The 15,864-nt window shown below is 37.3% G+C and overlaps 1 protein-coding gene and 1 long non-coding RNA gene across 3 annotated transcripts in view; both read right to left on the bottom strand.

The window, feature by feature from the left end:
• The window catches only part of LOC127876511 (nuclear pore complex protein Nup98-Nup96-like), a 94,123-nt gene that overhangs the window by 44,487 nt on the left and 33,772 nt on the right, over positions 1-15,864 (bottom strand). For both annotated transcript variants that reach the window (XM_052421810.1, XM_052421811.1), the window contains exons 16-20: positions 11,623-11,785; positions 10,086-10,290; positions 9,125-9,264; positions 8,173-8,286; positions 4,480-4,590 (exon numbers count right to left, since the gene is read on the bottom strand). In XM_052421810.1, the coding sequence (XP_052277770.1) occupies positions 4,480-4,590; positions 8,173-8,286; positions 9,125-9,264; positions 10,086-10,290; positions 11,623-11,785 (733 nt within the window). The remainder of the gene's footprint in view (positions 1-4,479; positions 4,591-8,172; positions 8,287-9,124; positions 9,265-10,085; positions 10,291-11,622; positions 11,786-15,864) is intronic.
• On the bottom strand, positions 13,701-15,039 carry LOC127876526 (uncharacterized). Its single transcript, XR_008047913.1, has 2 exons — positions 14,659-15,039; positions 13,701-14,513 (listed from the first exon to the last, which is right to left on the bottom strand). It is a non-coding gene; the product is annotated as an uncharacterized LOC127876526 (long non-coding RNA).

Raw genomic sequence — 15,864 nt, 5'->3', positions numbered from 1 at the left:
CCGTAAGACATATATGAAACTCGCTCTGACTTATGCTTGCTCTTCTATTTTGCATATTTAATAAACTTTTCAAACAGAAATTTAAGATCCACATCAGTTCACACACTATGTTTGATAAATCATTCGTTTGTTGGATATTGTTTTCTGTTTTCAACACATATTAGGTCATATCGCGGAGATTTAGTTAACCTTACCATGTGTTCATGGGCAAACTCACGTATTCAAGTCGTATTCGACTATGTGCTCATACCTACTTTCGGGATTCATCATGAAATTATTGCCGAACTTAACGAACAAACATGCCTTAGCTTATTGAATTAGAGAAAAAACAATAATCAAAAGAGAAAAAGAGCTGTCTCCATCGGAAGACATATGCCCCCAAAAAATGCTTTTTCGAAAACTAAACGTAGATTTCGAAACCTTAACGCTGAACCTAAGTACAAGTTCAAGGTCAAAGGGATCAAAATTTGTGTGCGTATATGCCATCCTACCTCAAAAAGACCTCAATTTTTCGATGGTTCAAGGGCCGTCACTCAGGAGTGTCTTAGTCAATTTGGCTGATTATCAAACTTGCCTAGATCTTATGACCTTACACATTTTCATGAAGTGTGGCAGAGATCCTATGACATTGGCTCGAGTTATTGAGCGGAAATAAGAAAAAAAATTTTTTCAATGATTCAAGGGCCGTAACTCAGGAGTGTCTGAGTCAATTTGGCCGATTATCAAACTTGACCTAGGTGTTATTGCCCTACACATTTTTATGAAGTGTGGCAGAGATCCTATGACATTTGCTCGAGTTATTGAGCAGAAATGAGAAAAAAAACAATTTTACGTTGATTCAAGGGCAGTAACTCAGGAACGTCTGGGTTAATTTGGCAGATTATCGAACTTGACCTAGATGTTATTGCCTTACACATTTTCTTGAAGTTTGGTGAAGATGTTATGACAATTGCTTGAGTTATTGAGCGGAAATGAGAAAAAACACAATTTTTTGATGATTCAAGGGCCGTAACTCAGGAGTGTCTGGGTCAATCTGGCTGATTATCAAACTTGACCTATATGTTATTGCCTTACACATTGTCATGAAATTTGGTGAAGATCTGATGACAATTGCTTGACTTATTGAGTGGAAACTTATCCGGACGGACTGACTGACTGACGGGCGGTGCGATTTTAATATGCCCCCAGAACCTATGCAAAAAAATTATATGTTCATAAAGTTTTGTATGATATACACGTGAAATTAAAGAGCATGGTACAATTAAAGAGCATGTCAAGTTTTGAATATATCTGCTACATAACGTAATGTCATAACCCACAAACATATTCCTGTAACATAACGTTTTTTTTAAGATAAGCAGTAAAGAAAATACAAGTCGAAAATCTTTTTAAAGATATTTCTTGTTATATTTGATTGAGAATGTAACCCGCCTCCCAGTTTCGCTGAATGGGTCAAGTTCCCCACAGGTACTACTTCCACGTACCCCCCCCAAAAATTGTTCATACCCAATTTGTTTTTCGTACCCAAATTCTTTTTCGTACCAATTTTTTTTCGTAACCAATTTTTTTTTCGTACCCAATTTTTTTATTGGCATAATTTTTGTACCCACAATTTTCGTACCCATTTTTTTTCTTAGCCAAAATTTTCGTACCCACATACACAATTATGGTGATGTAGATAAACTTAAATTTATGCTTTTATATCCATCCTCTTAAAAAGCATCGCCACGCCAGTACTGTCAGTACTTTTATTAAGTAATGGTAACATTGAAATCAACAATCACACACGAATAAAAATCAAAGTTTCTATATAATGTACAAATATATAAAGTTTGATTACAATATATATATAAATTTGTTTTTAAACTTGGCTGGCAATCAGCTTGCCAAATCAAATCGCCCAAATTGGTTCATTAATAAAATCAATTAATTTGTTAATACAAACAGAGAATAATAAAGATTTCAAACATATCTACAAATTCAATTTTTTCAAACGCATAATTACAAACAAATTATCAACAATAACAATATAAGCATATTATCAAACATATTTAAAAGTGCACAGTACATTATACTTTACAATAATCAAATCTTAATATTTAAATAGAACAAGAGGCCCATGAGGGCCTGAATCGCTCTACTGGCTGGAATCAATAGGGCTCAAGCCCTTGATAGTATGAACAATCTGAGTAAGTTTTAAACAAACAAACCCAAAATGGGAAATTCATCGCATAAACAAGAAGAAATGTAAAAATTAAACTTCAAATGGCTCCTTTTCAACAATAAGTTGGACAAATTTTCTTCACTCTCAATGGGGTTCTGGCCCTTGATGATATAAAACATCCGTTGAAGTTTCAAAAGGATAAAATTTTATATGTAAACAAACAAGAAATGTGTTTGTCGGAAACACTATGTCCCCTTCTGCGCCGCTTTGATTTTTTTTTACCTTTGACCTTGAAGGATGACCTTGACCTTTCACCACTCAAAATGTGCAGCTCCATGAGATACACAGGAATGCCAAATATGAAGTTGCTATCTTCAATATTGCAAAAGTTATGGCAAAATGTTAAAGATTTTCATTTTTTTCTCAAATTCAAGGGGAGATAATTCTGGACTTATAACTCCGATATTGCTCATTTTCAATAGGGTTTGACTCATTTTCATTAGGGTTTGACTCATCATTCAGATAAAGACACTGTGCAAATTAGGAAATGATTGGATGAAAACTGTGGACTTGATGGCGTAAACAAGCCTTATTTCAAAATTTTCTCAAATTCAAGGGGAGATAATTCTGGACTTTTTACTCTGATGTAACCCATTTTCAATAGGGTTCGAGTCCTCATTAATATCAGCACACTGAACAAGTTTGAAAAGAATCGGATGAAAAATGTGGACATTATCTGATAAACAAGAGAAAGTCTAACGCACACACACACAGACAGACGGACACCATGCCATCCCATAAGCTCTTTTGGCCTATGGCCAGTAGAGCTAATAAAAACCAAGTCACATTCTGAGAAAACTGGGCTTAATGCATGTGCCTAAAGTGTCGTCCCAGATAAGCCTGTGCACTTTACGCACATGCATTAAGCCCAGTTTTCTCAGAACTCGACTCAAATATGCTTTGGCATTAACTTTAATTATACTATTTATTAGCTTCCCATGTATATTAACAAATCTGCAAAACATGACGAGGATTCAGAGGAAAGTTGCTATTTTGAAGTTAAGCAAATATAATAATTTCACATTAACCCCAAGTGCCAACTTAAGATCATTACCAAAGCGTCTTTTATTATTAGTGATCAGACGTAATAGTTATGCTGGAAGAAGACATTTAATACACAGAAAAATATTCTTCAAATCAATTGAAACAATAAAACATGTGAACTTTACAAATATTTAACACTGATACAGCTTTAAGAAATCAATCTTGCTTATCGAATGGGTCATTGTAAACAATTAAATGTATTAAATTGAACAAACACACTTTTAATATATAATGGGTTATCAAAACTCGCATAATTATTTACATATTTTGCTTGAGGCAGATACAATCTATATCAGCATACTCTCATACTGAATAAATTCAAATGCATATACAATCAAACAAAGAAATTCTAAAAAATATATTATACACTATAATTCAAATATAATGAAGACACAATTTCAAAAGTGCATGCACAAGATGAACTGCATTTGTAACACTATTTGCCATTTGTTTCCGCAGTTATCCTTTTCATAATAATAAACACAAATGAAAAAGCAGTCTCTAGCAGAATAGCCCTTGCCTACTGTTATCACTTGTAGCCATGTCTGGTACACATCATGACTAAGATTTAGCACTGTTTCCCTTTCTACAAGAGTCATATCTACACACAAGATATGCTCCAAATAGTCACTGGGAATATTGTTATTGATCCTGGAATCGAAGATATTCTCATTTCAGAAAACTGCCTGAATGTAAAATGAAAATACAAACAATAATTGCTAAAGTCTTGAACAACATGATCAAAGTAACAGTTCCATGTGTGGTTATCTCCCTTCGTTCATCTAATATTCAAAGGAGTCACTCCCTTGCTAATACATTTATCATGAATACAGACAACACAAATATATCCAGCTCTACATACATATCATACAGGCTCCACCTTAATTACAGCAATTCCAAAGTAATTATCAACATTGCAAATACCCTAAACAGACAACACTTTAATGAAGAGATTTGACATTTTTTGAGAAGGGACATAACTCAGCGGGAGACCACGAGCCCTTGACCCCTGAAATTTCTGCTAGGCCCCTAGATTTTCTGACAAAACTTGTTTTCTTACATGAAAGACTGAAATAACAAATGTCGGCAGCTGTGGTCAAAATGTTATTCAATATCCCAAAAGTGCTCTCCCCTGTTCTTGAGCAATCGTCCAGTCAGGAGTCATCTCCCTTACCCCACCCCCAATCTCCCAGATGGGGCTAGATACTGACCTGTACAGCCACCTGCTGGGCCTGCGAGGTACGCAGACGCTTCTTGTCCTGCTCAGTCACCTCTTCCTCATCTGAGTCATCCAGTAGGCCGTACTTGGAGAAGTGCCTAACCTGGAGCCAGACACATCATTTTAAGTTCTTAGTATTAGAAATTATCCTTTTACCACTTAGATACGTATTTTGACGCATTTGTAGTCCCTTAAAAAGTTACATTTAATTACATACCTTTCTTACTAAATTCAAGTTTTATAGGCTTCATTTCTAACCCTTAGTTACTGATGAGCAGCAAACAGCATAAAACCTAAACAGACTGCAAGTTCCTTGCAGACTGTTCTGGTATTATGCTGGTTGCAAATGCCATTTTTACTTAGCTTCTTATACGGAAAAGGGTTAAGCAATAAATAGTTGTTACCATTATGTCTACAACTCAGCAGTTGCAGTACAGCTTATCTGATTTTTTCATGTGTTATGAATTTTAATGCAACCTGTTGTCATAAACAAGAAAGTAACTTGGCACAAGGGATTTTGTATTCAAACTTTGTACAATTTAAAATGCCCATAAGTACATCATTTTGTCATGTATACTTCATGAATTTAAAAGTAGCAGTAATTATCAATTATTAATTCACCTAAAGACAGTAACTTATAAGTACAACATAGCAGGATTAGCAATATTTACTTACCAAAAAGCAATAGCTGTCTTTTATTTTTAATTCTACACTGTTGACAAAACCCTCAACAATATACTGTTATGGGTCTGTTATAGCAAATTGGTTAAACTATTTCCCCAATTCAATTTATTTCAATTACAGTCAACAAAGAATCTAACTTAACTTCATATGATTTATTGTATAATATGAATTATCAGAAAGAATTACATTTAATAAGTTTTTCCTAAATCAGTGGACTTCAAAAACAAGAGGGCCATGATGGCCCTGAATCGCTCACCTGACTCATTAAGATCAGATGAAAACTATGACCTCTATTGTCTACACAATGTTTTTCTATGATTTGACCTAGTGACCTAGTTCCTGACTCTAGATGACCCAAATACAATCCCAATCCAGATTTCATCAAGATAAACATTCTGACCACAGTTCATAAATATTGGATGAAAACTGTGACCTCTATAGTCAACACAAGGTTTTTCTATTTATTTGACCTAGATTTTTACCCCAGATGACCCAAATACAATCCCACCCAGATTTCATCAAGAATTCTGACCAAATTTCATAAAGGTTGGATGAAAACTGTGATCTCCAATGTCTACACAAGGTTTTTCTATTATTTGACCTAGTGACCTAGTTTTTGACCCCAGATGACCCAAATAAAATCCCAACCCAGATTTCATCAAGATAAACATTCTGACCAAATTTCATAAAGATTGGATGAAAACTGTGACCTCTATTGTCTACAGAAGGTTGTTCTATTATTTGACCTAGTGACCTTGTTTTTGACCCCAGATGACCCAAATACAATCCCAAACCGGATTATATCAAGATAAACATTTTGACCAAATTTCATCAAGATTGGATGCAAACTGTGACCTCTACTGTCTACACAAACAAATTGTTGACGGACGGACGCACGGACAAACGCAGGCACGCACAACGGACGCCGGACATCACACGATCACATAAGCTCACCGTGTCACTTCATGACAGGTGACCTAAAAATATGTGTCGGAGATAAACATGAACAGTTGTGGTTAAAATCCCATAGAAACAAGGGCTGTTTGTAAACATGCATGCCCCCCTATATGGGCTATAAGTTGTAGTAGCAGCCATTGTGTGAATACGTTTTTTGTCACTGTGAATGGTGGTGGTGGTGGTGGTGGTGGTGGTGTAGTAGTAGTAGTAGTAGTAGTAGTAGTAGTAGTAGTTAGTAGTAGTGGGTAGTAGTAGTAGTAGTAGTAAGTAGTAGTAGTAGTAGTAGTAGTAGTAATAGTAGTGTAGTAGTAGTAGTAGTAGTAGTAGTAGAAGTAGTAGTAGTAGTAGTGGTAGTAGTAGAAGTAGTAGTAGTAGTAGTAGTAGTAGTAGTAGTAGTGGTAGTAGTAGTAGTAGTAGTAGTAGTAGTGGTAAAAGTAGTAGTAGTAGTGGCAGTAGTAGTAGAAGTAGTAATAGTAGATGTGGTGGTGGTGGTGGTGGTGGTAGTAGTAGTACTAGTAGTAGTAGTACTAGTAGTAGTAGTAGAAGTAGTAGTAGTAGTAGTAGTAGTAGTAGTAGTAGTAGTAGTAGTAGTAGTAGTAGTAGTAGTAGAAGTAGTAGTAGTAGTAGTAGAAGTAGTAGTAGTAGTAGTAGTAGTAGTAGTAGTAGTAGTAGTAGTAGTAGTAGTAGTAGTAGTAGTAGTAGCAGAAGCAGTAGCAGCATTACAAGACCAATACTTAAGAATGATCAAATGGGAAAAGGTAACCTAGCACTGGCAGTAAATATGGGGCTCATTTACATGTAAGATTTGAAATCTCTGCTGTAAAATGAGATTTTGAATGAATTAAAGGGAGGCAAATCTGTAATAAAAAGAACATGCATAAACGGTAGTTGTTTCCCTTGTTTGAACCATGCTAAATCCTTACAAGTTTGGAAAGAATTGGATGAAAAATTTGGACTTCATTGCATAAACACCATTTTCTCAATTCAAGGGGAGGTAATTCTGTACTTCATGGACCAATAATGCTCATTTTTTGTAGGGTTCGTGTTCTCATCGATATAAAGACACTGTGCAAATTTAGAAAGGATCGGACAAAAAATGTGGAAGATTTTCGAAAGTTTTCACAAAATAGGCAAAAACGAATAAACATGCAAAGTTCAACGAGCTCCTGCATGTTTTTTGACGAATCAAATTTCTTTGAACAACTTTTTCAGGGGAGCCTTCAAAGGTCATCCCTGTGAAATTTTTTGAAAATCTGATGAGCGGTTTCTGACAAGAAGATTTTTTAAGGTTTTTACCATATATGATCATGGCGGCAATCTTGGTTATGCGATCAAATTTTTTTTAACAATTCTTTTGTCCCATGACCTAGGGATGCTCCACATGAAATTTAGTTGAAATTGGCTCAATGGTTTAGTAGAAGAAGATGTTTACAAATTGTTAACAGACGGCCGGCCGGACGCTGAGTGATCACAATAGCTCACCTCGAGCTATCGCTCAGGTGAGCTAAAAACCTAATCCCATAATTGCATTTCCCCCAAAATGGGGGAAGCCACCAAAATGTCACATGTGTTAAAGTCTTGCTGGCGCCAACGTGGCCACTCACCTCAAACACCCAAGAGCCCGTCTCCAACGTGGCCACTCACCTCAAACACCCAGGAGCCCGTCTCCAACGTGGCCACTCACCTCACACACCCAGGAGCCCGTCTCCAACGTGGCCACTCACCTCAAACACCCAGGAGCCCGTCTCCAACGTGGCCACTCACCTCAAACACCCAGGAGCCCGTCTCCAATGTGGCCACTCACCTCAAACACCCAGGAGCCCGTCTCCAATGTGGCCACTCACCTCACACACCCAGGAGCCCGTCTCCAACGTGGCCACTCACCTCAAACACCCAGGAGCCCGTCTCCAACGTGGCCACTCACCTCAAACACCCAGGAGCCCGTCTCCAACGTGGCCACTCACCTCAAACACCCAGGAGCCCGTCTCCAATGTGGCCACTCACCTCAAACACCCAGGAGCCCGTCTCCAACGTGGCCACTCACCTCAAACACCCAGGAGCCCGTCTCTGGACGGTAGTCTATGAACTTTGCCCCGACCTTCATGGAGTTGAACTCTATCTTTTCCTGCCAGTTCATTGCCTTCAGCTTTTCTGGGCTCTGTCAAAAAAGAATTTAAAAAATGTTATATCCTAGTTTGTTCAGTAATATTCACTTAAACCTTGCACTAGGAAAACAGGGTTTAATGCATGTTAGTTAAGTGTTGTCCCAGATTAGCCTGCACATTCTGCACAGACTAATCAGAGAGGACATTTTCTGCTTAAACTGGATTTTTTCGCTAAGAAATGACTTTTTTGAAAGAAAAGAATATTAAAAGCGGAAGTGTCCCTGATAAGCCAGGGCCCTAAATCTATTAAATCTGAGTGGAATTTTGGTGGCAGTCCGCCTCCTGAAAAGTATACTTTTTTCCCCTTTTTATTTTTAATAAAAAGATGTGTCTCAGGATTATATATCTCAATTCTATTTCAATTTAATCTTTGCAAACATACTAAATTATGAAAAATGCAATGAATATAGTGCAAACATGTACAAATGTCATAATGAGAGAGTAAGTAAAAAAATCCCCCAAAAAGGGAAAAGCCGTGAAAATTCCCCCTCCTAAGGGCTGCGGACCCCTTCCCCCAAAGTAGTGTGAGGGCGCTGTAAGCATGTGCATAGGCTAATTCAGGAAGACTTTTACGCACATGCAAAAAGCCTGGCTTTACAAGAGGCAGTTGTTTTTTTCATTCTTCAATAGTTTTTAGTCATATAACAGTCAGTTGACCTGCATAACTTATAATCACAAACACAAATATAAGTATCTTTATTCATTGGCAAATAATCAATCAGACAAGAAAATTACAGATAAGACCAACACCTATGTTTGTGTTTTGCTGCTCGAAATCCATATGTGGACCAATGTCTGTAACAAAAGGGCAGCACATATTAACAATCATACCTTTATCGGTGTACCCGCAGATTTATCCCGAGGCCACACACAGTCCAATGTTATCTCAGCCTTCTTGTTCAAGCCCTCCCCCTCTGGAGGCTTGTTGTCATCGTCAGGGTAGACAATCACCTCCTTGCGGCGGAAAAATACTGCAAACAGAAAGATATCATGACCATTGATTTTTTACTACATATGGAAGTAACGTGTGAGGAATCCTGCATTGTAGGTGACTCTAGGAGTTAAAATTTTCCCTCATTTAAAATTAGAAATTTGTGTTGTAAAGCTACAAACATGTTTCATCAAACATTTATATCAGTGTCAAGTTCATGCTGTTTTTATTAAAAGAAATTACATTTTTATTGAAGGAAAACCAGAAAATGGCTTGTAGAATATTTTTAGATTAAAATCAAATGAAATAACTGATATATGGAAATGATATACAAGTAAGCATAAGATTTAGACCTTTCATAAAACATGTTTTTCTACTTTCAAATCTGTTATAAACCCTTTCCCACTCAAAAGCAAAGTGAAATTGCCATGTGCAAACAGCATTCAACCAGAACAGCCTGCGAGTAACTCGCAGTCTGTTCAGGTTTAATGCTGTTTGCTGCTTATCAGTATCTGAGGGTTGGAAATGAAGCCTTTAAGACTTGATTATAGTAAGAAAGGTATTTAATTAAATTAAACTTTCTAAGGGACTACAATGCGTAAAAATATGTATCTAAGTGGTAAAGGGTTAAATATAAAATGCAGATAAGACTGATAAAGCCTCATTGCTCGTAGGAGACAAACACGTTAAGAATCAAACATTCTGACCAAGGTAGCCCACCCTCTTTCTTACAACACTTTAAGTGCAGTAACAGATGATGAGTGTTTTCTAGAAAACTTAGGCCTTCCACACATTTAAGAGGCGATTCTCTAAAGGGCTCCTTCTATTTGCCATCCCTGGACAACATCTACCATCTCTTACCGATCTCGTCAAAGTTCATGTTGGCGATGTTTGTCATGCCGGGGAAGAAGATGCTGCCGTATCCCTCGCGTCCAATTGTGAAGTCCTCCACGTAGCAGTTCCCGTCTTCGTCAACAAGTTCCGCGAGGGCCTCGACGGGTGGTATAGTGTAGTATCCCGGCCGCATCAACACTATACCTGCAGGGTGGGGTGGTGGAGGGGTCATCTGAGGATACAAGGGAAAGTTGAGTCAATACATTTATAAGTAGACAAATAACATTCAGTCATTTTTTCGCAAACTTAAGAAAAACTGTGAACAGTCAAAAGTATTCTATTATATATAAGTATAAATATAAATATATTAAAGTTAAATCAAATATGCTGTTTTGCTCAGACTCACTACCCATGATACCCAGTTTGGTTCATTAAGCACTGGCTAAACGTGGACAACACTCTCTGAAAGGCCTGTTTTTTTTTTTTTGGAAGAGACCTCTTTTAAACAAGGACTGTTTGTAAAACATGCATGCCCCCCATATGGGCTGTCCGTTGTAGTGGCAGCCATTGTGTGAATACGATTTTTGTCACTGTGACCTTGACCTTTGACCTAGTGACCTGAAAATCAATAGGGGTCATCTGCGGGTCACGATCAATGTACCTATGAAGTGTCATGATCCTAGGCAAAAGCGTTCTTGAGTTATCATCCGAAAACCATTTTACTATTTCGGGTCAGCGTGACCTTGACCTTTGACCTAGTGACCTCAAAATTAATAGGGGCTATCTGCGAGTCATGATCAATCTACCCATGAAGTTTCATGATCCTAGGCGTATGAGTTCTTGATTTATCATCCGGAAACCATTTTACTATTTCGGGTCACCGTGACCTTCACCTTTGACCTAGTGACCTCAAAATCAATAGGGGTCATCTGCAAGTCATAATCAATCTACCCATGAAGTTTCATGATCCTAGGCGTATGCGTTCTTGAGTTATCATTCAAAAACCATTTTACTATTTCTGGTCACCGTGACCTTGACCTTTGACCTAGTGACCTCAAAATCAATAGGGGTCATCTGCGAGTCATGATCAATGTACCTATGAAGTTTCATGATCCTAGGCCCAAGCGTTCTTGAGTCATCGTCTGACAACCACCTGGTGGACAGACAGACCGACCGACCGACATGAGCAAAGCAATATACCCCCTCTTCTTCGAAGGGGGTCATAAAAATGACATAAAGGAGGAAAGTATTACCCCTGAATAGCCTCAGACAATACTTAACCCTTTGCATGCTGGGAAATTTGTCGTCTGCTAAAATGTCGTCTGCTGAATTTCTAAAATTAGCTTTTTCTTTGATTTTTTTCAAAGAATACTATCAGAATAGCAAACAGTTTGGATCCTGATGAGACGCCACGTTTTGTGGCGTCTGATTCTGATCCAAACTGTTTGCAAAGGCCTTGAAAATTCGGTTCCCGCACTGAAAGGGTTAAAGCACACACAGTAAGACCTGTTTGCCCAAAAGGCGGCTCATTTTGATAGAATAAAAAGAGAAAAAGAATCCGTACTGGTCTCTCGTCGACATTGATCTCCTCAGTGTTGGAATCATCGTGTGAAATGATGCTGATGTTCACAGTATCGTTCTGGGATTTCTGCATCACAGGGGGATCAGCTATGGAGCTCGACCTGTTATGAGCATTCAAGATGGCGATCGTGTCATCCATGTTCCCTCTGGAAGAGATTTGATAATCAGAAAAAACTAATCAACCCTATGCTGATTTTTCAGTCTGAACAGAAATGGGTTTTTTATTATACCACCGCATTGATATCTGCCTGATATAACGTTGCCTGATATATTTTTTTATATCATGGTCAACAGGAAGTTCTTATATCAGTCAATGTTTGGAGTTACGTGGGATTTGCAATAAAGTCACCAATTTCTATCAACATGAATCAGGTTCAACAAAACAAACAATTTGAAACCAAGAACGTACATATTTTATTATAGTTTAAAGAAAAAAATCACAAAAACATTGTTTGTTTTTTAAATCACAACAGCCAGCACTGCAGAAGTTGAATGACGTCATCAAACGGGCAATAAATCTTAAATATTGATATAGTCATTGCACTCGCAAGTCAAGACAAATGATAACTGTATGCTAATCCTCGTCTATCTAAACAAACGATCTTACATACTTATGTCATTATTGACACCATCATCAAAATGTCAATTTCAATACACATCTCCAAAATGGCGTCTCCAAACTATTCGGTGAAATGTGTTGTTCGATTAAATTTGTCCCTGCAGTCCATTACTGATCTCCAATTCAAGACGTTTATAATTAAAGCGGTTGTACTCTTCCCATTCGTAGTGCAAACAACTTTTTTCTCTCTATACGATGTTTAAAATAAGCGATTATTCATGTTGTCTTTTCGAACGCCGTTTCTACATTATGTCAACGTGTACAAGCCGGATCAGCGAATTCAGCAGGGATCCGTACATTTTAAATATAAAGAAATGGATTGTTTTGCAGATTTTTTTGGAAAATGTGTTATGATAAACAGAAAAACAGGTTACTGTCCCATCATTATGTAATATCTCAGGCTCGGCACGATTAAAATAACGGCTCGGCAAGCCTCACCGTTATATTATTCTAAGCCTCGCCTGATATACTGTGAAACCATTATTAATCGTCAGGCATTAATTTTCATAAATTTCGTCAGTCGACCGATCGGCGAATTTAAGATCCTAACGAACAATCATGCTCTATGTTTGAACACAAACAAACACTAAGTTGAACAATATTTTAAAAGTTTACCGTAGACATGAGGCATTAAATTCCAACATAATCCATGCACACATTCACTGCTGTTTCGCAATCAAGATTAATCCGGTTTTGACACAAAGGGAAGTTGATTACACAAGGTACTTAACTGACACTTTACACTTCTTTAAAACGCGTGTGCAGTACAGCTGTATCGAATGCGTTAACTTCGTTTATGTAGAATGGTAATGAATTAGCGCTAATTGTTTATAACTTTATTACCAATTAGGTGCATTGTGTTATTCAGGGGTGTTGCATATTAGCCATCACGCAGCGAATGCTGATGAAAGACAATAAACCAAATGAAAAGATGACGATGTGTGATCAACATGCGTATTTATCACAAATAAATAAAGAATATTTTAATTGCTGTTTGTTGTTTGATTGTTTGCGTTTAACCACACTTATTACTATTTTATATGTATCAATTTATTTATTTTTAAATTATTGACATTATTGATTTATATACCGGTAGTTTACTTTTTAAGAACAAACACACACATAGAGTTTATAATTTTAATGTTTATATCAGAATAAATAAAAGCTGCGCCATGAGCGCATGATACGCCCGTCGTTCGCCAATGAAGTAGTAAGGTAATAAATAACCCTTTGAATCATTTTTTTACTTCAGTTTATTTGTATTTGAATACATGGTTTATTTTATAAGTACATGAGCATGGAAATCACGAAATTTTGACGAACAAAGTCCCATAACTCTGGAACGACAATTCAGAATTCCGTCAAAAACGAAAGGGGATCAGGGTTTATCAATATTAAGATTGTGTTGAAATTTGAAAAAAATCCATCGAAGGATATTTGAGCTACAGTAGGACATTCAATGAAATCACGAAATTTTGACGAACAAAGTCCCATAACTCTGGAACGACAATTCAGAATTCCGTCAAAAACGAAAGGGGATCAGGGTTTATCAATATTAAGATTGTGTTAAAATTTGAAGAAAATCTGTCAAAGGATATTTGACGTAGCGTACGACATTAACAGACGGACGGACGGACGGACGGACGGACGGACGGACAGACGGACGCGGGGTATACCATAATACGTCCCGTCATAGACGGGCGTATAAAAAATCCATCGGGGGATATTTGAGCTACGGTAGGATACATGAACAACAATAACATTTAAGGTCACAGTGACCTTGACCTTAGAATGAATGACCTTGAAATGACCAGTGGTCATCTAAGTGTGCTTGCAAACCTTCATGTCAAGTTTGAAGACTCTATGTCCAAGCATACCAAAGTTATAACAATTTTAACATTTTAACATTTAAGGTCACAGTGACCTTGTGTGACCTTGACCTTAGAATGAATGACCTTGAAATGACCAGTGGTCATCTAAGTGTGCTTGCAAACCTTCATGTCAAGTTTGAAGACTCTATGTCCAAGCATACCAAAGTTATAACAATTTTAACATTTTAACATTTAAGGTCACAGTGACCTTGACCTTCAAATGAATGACATTGAAATGACCAGTGGTCATCTTCTAGTACTGGCCAATCTTTATTTCAAGTTTGAAGACTCTAGGTACAAGCATACCAAAGTTATAACATGAAATAAGAACTTTAACATTTTTACATTCAAGGTCACAGTGACCTTGACCTTCAAATGAATGACCTTGAAATGTCCAGGGGTTACTTACTAGTTCTGGCCAACCTTCATGTCAAGTTTCAAGACTCTAGGTCCAAGCATACCAAAGTTATAACAACTTTAACATTTTTACATTCAAGGTCACAGTGACCTTGACCTTCAAATGAATGACCTTGAAATGTCCAGTGGTTACTTACTAGTTCTGGCCAACCTTCATGTCAAGTTTCAAGACTCTAGGTCCAAGCATACCAAAGTTATAACAACTTTAACATTTTTATATAGCTACAGTAGGACATTCAATGAAATCACGAAATTTTGACGAACAAAGTCCCATAACTCTGGAACGACAATTCAGAATTCCGTCAAAAACGAAAGGGGATCAGGGTTTATCAATATTAAGATTGTGTTAAAATTTGAAGAAAATCTGTCAAAGGATATTTGACGTAGCGTACGACATTAACAGACATACGGACGGACAGACGGACGGACGGACAGACGGACGCGGGGTATACCATAATACGTCCCGTCATAGACGGGCGTATAAAAAGCATTTTATTTGAAAAAAAAAACACTTAACAATCTGGAACCTCTTTCGTATAACACAAACAGTTTTAAAACGGTATTGACAGCATTTTAATAAAATTGTTATCAGTATGGCAATTATAATAATAGAATAAGACTAATTGGCAATTGGCTTCGTTGTTACAAACACTCTTTAACGGTTATTCGATCCCACTTGTCCGCTAATCATAACAATGAACGTGTGAATGACATATATTATGAGGGTCCATTACTGTCCCTTGATAACAAAAGACTAGTTAATTGGCATGTGACAAACAGGCCCCACCTTCTGCAGTGATTCTCAAGTGTGTTCCCGCATTCGTACCACGATTTTTCGCAACTGCGATTGATAGCGAATATGTATTACACACAAATCGGATATTGGCTGACGCATTTTTTAAAATTCAAAATCAGAAATCGGCGAATTTAAGTGCTGACGAAATCGTCATTTTTATAAAAATGACGAAATTTTGTGCTGTCGAAAATAAATGGTTTCACAGTATTACATAACGATGGGACAGTAACCTGTTATTCTCTATACATGTGACTAGGCATTTTGATTTAAATGATTTAAGCAAGTCTCTGTAAAAAACTGACTTAACGCATGTGCATTAAGTGTCGTCACAGACTAGACTGTGCAGTCAGCACGGGCTATTCTGGCTAGAAAGTCTCATCTTTATGAAAATCCAGTCTTGGGAATAAGTGTCATACTGGATTGGCCTATGTGGACTGCACAGGATAATATTGGGATTAACTGTAGGCACATGCCAAATATGAAAGAGATTGGTACAGTATTGAAGGTGCTATGAGAAACTGT

Source organism: Dreissena polymorpha, chromosome 4 (assembly GCF_020536995.1).
Source record: "Dreissena polymorpha isolate Duluth1 chromosome 4, UMN_Dpol_1.0, whole genome shotgun sequence".
NCBI classification, from domain to species: domain Eukaryota; kingdom Metazoa; phylum Mollusca; class Bivalvia; order Myida; family Dreissenidae; genus Dreissena; species Dreissena polymorpha.
The sequence above is the reverse complement of the archived record's forward strand: the minus strand, read 5'-3'. Positions and strand labels throughout refer to the sequence as shown.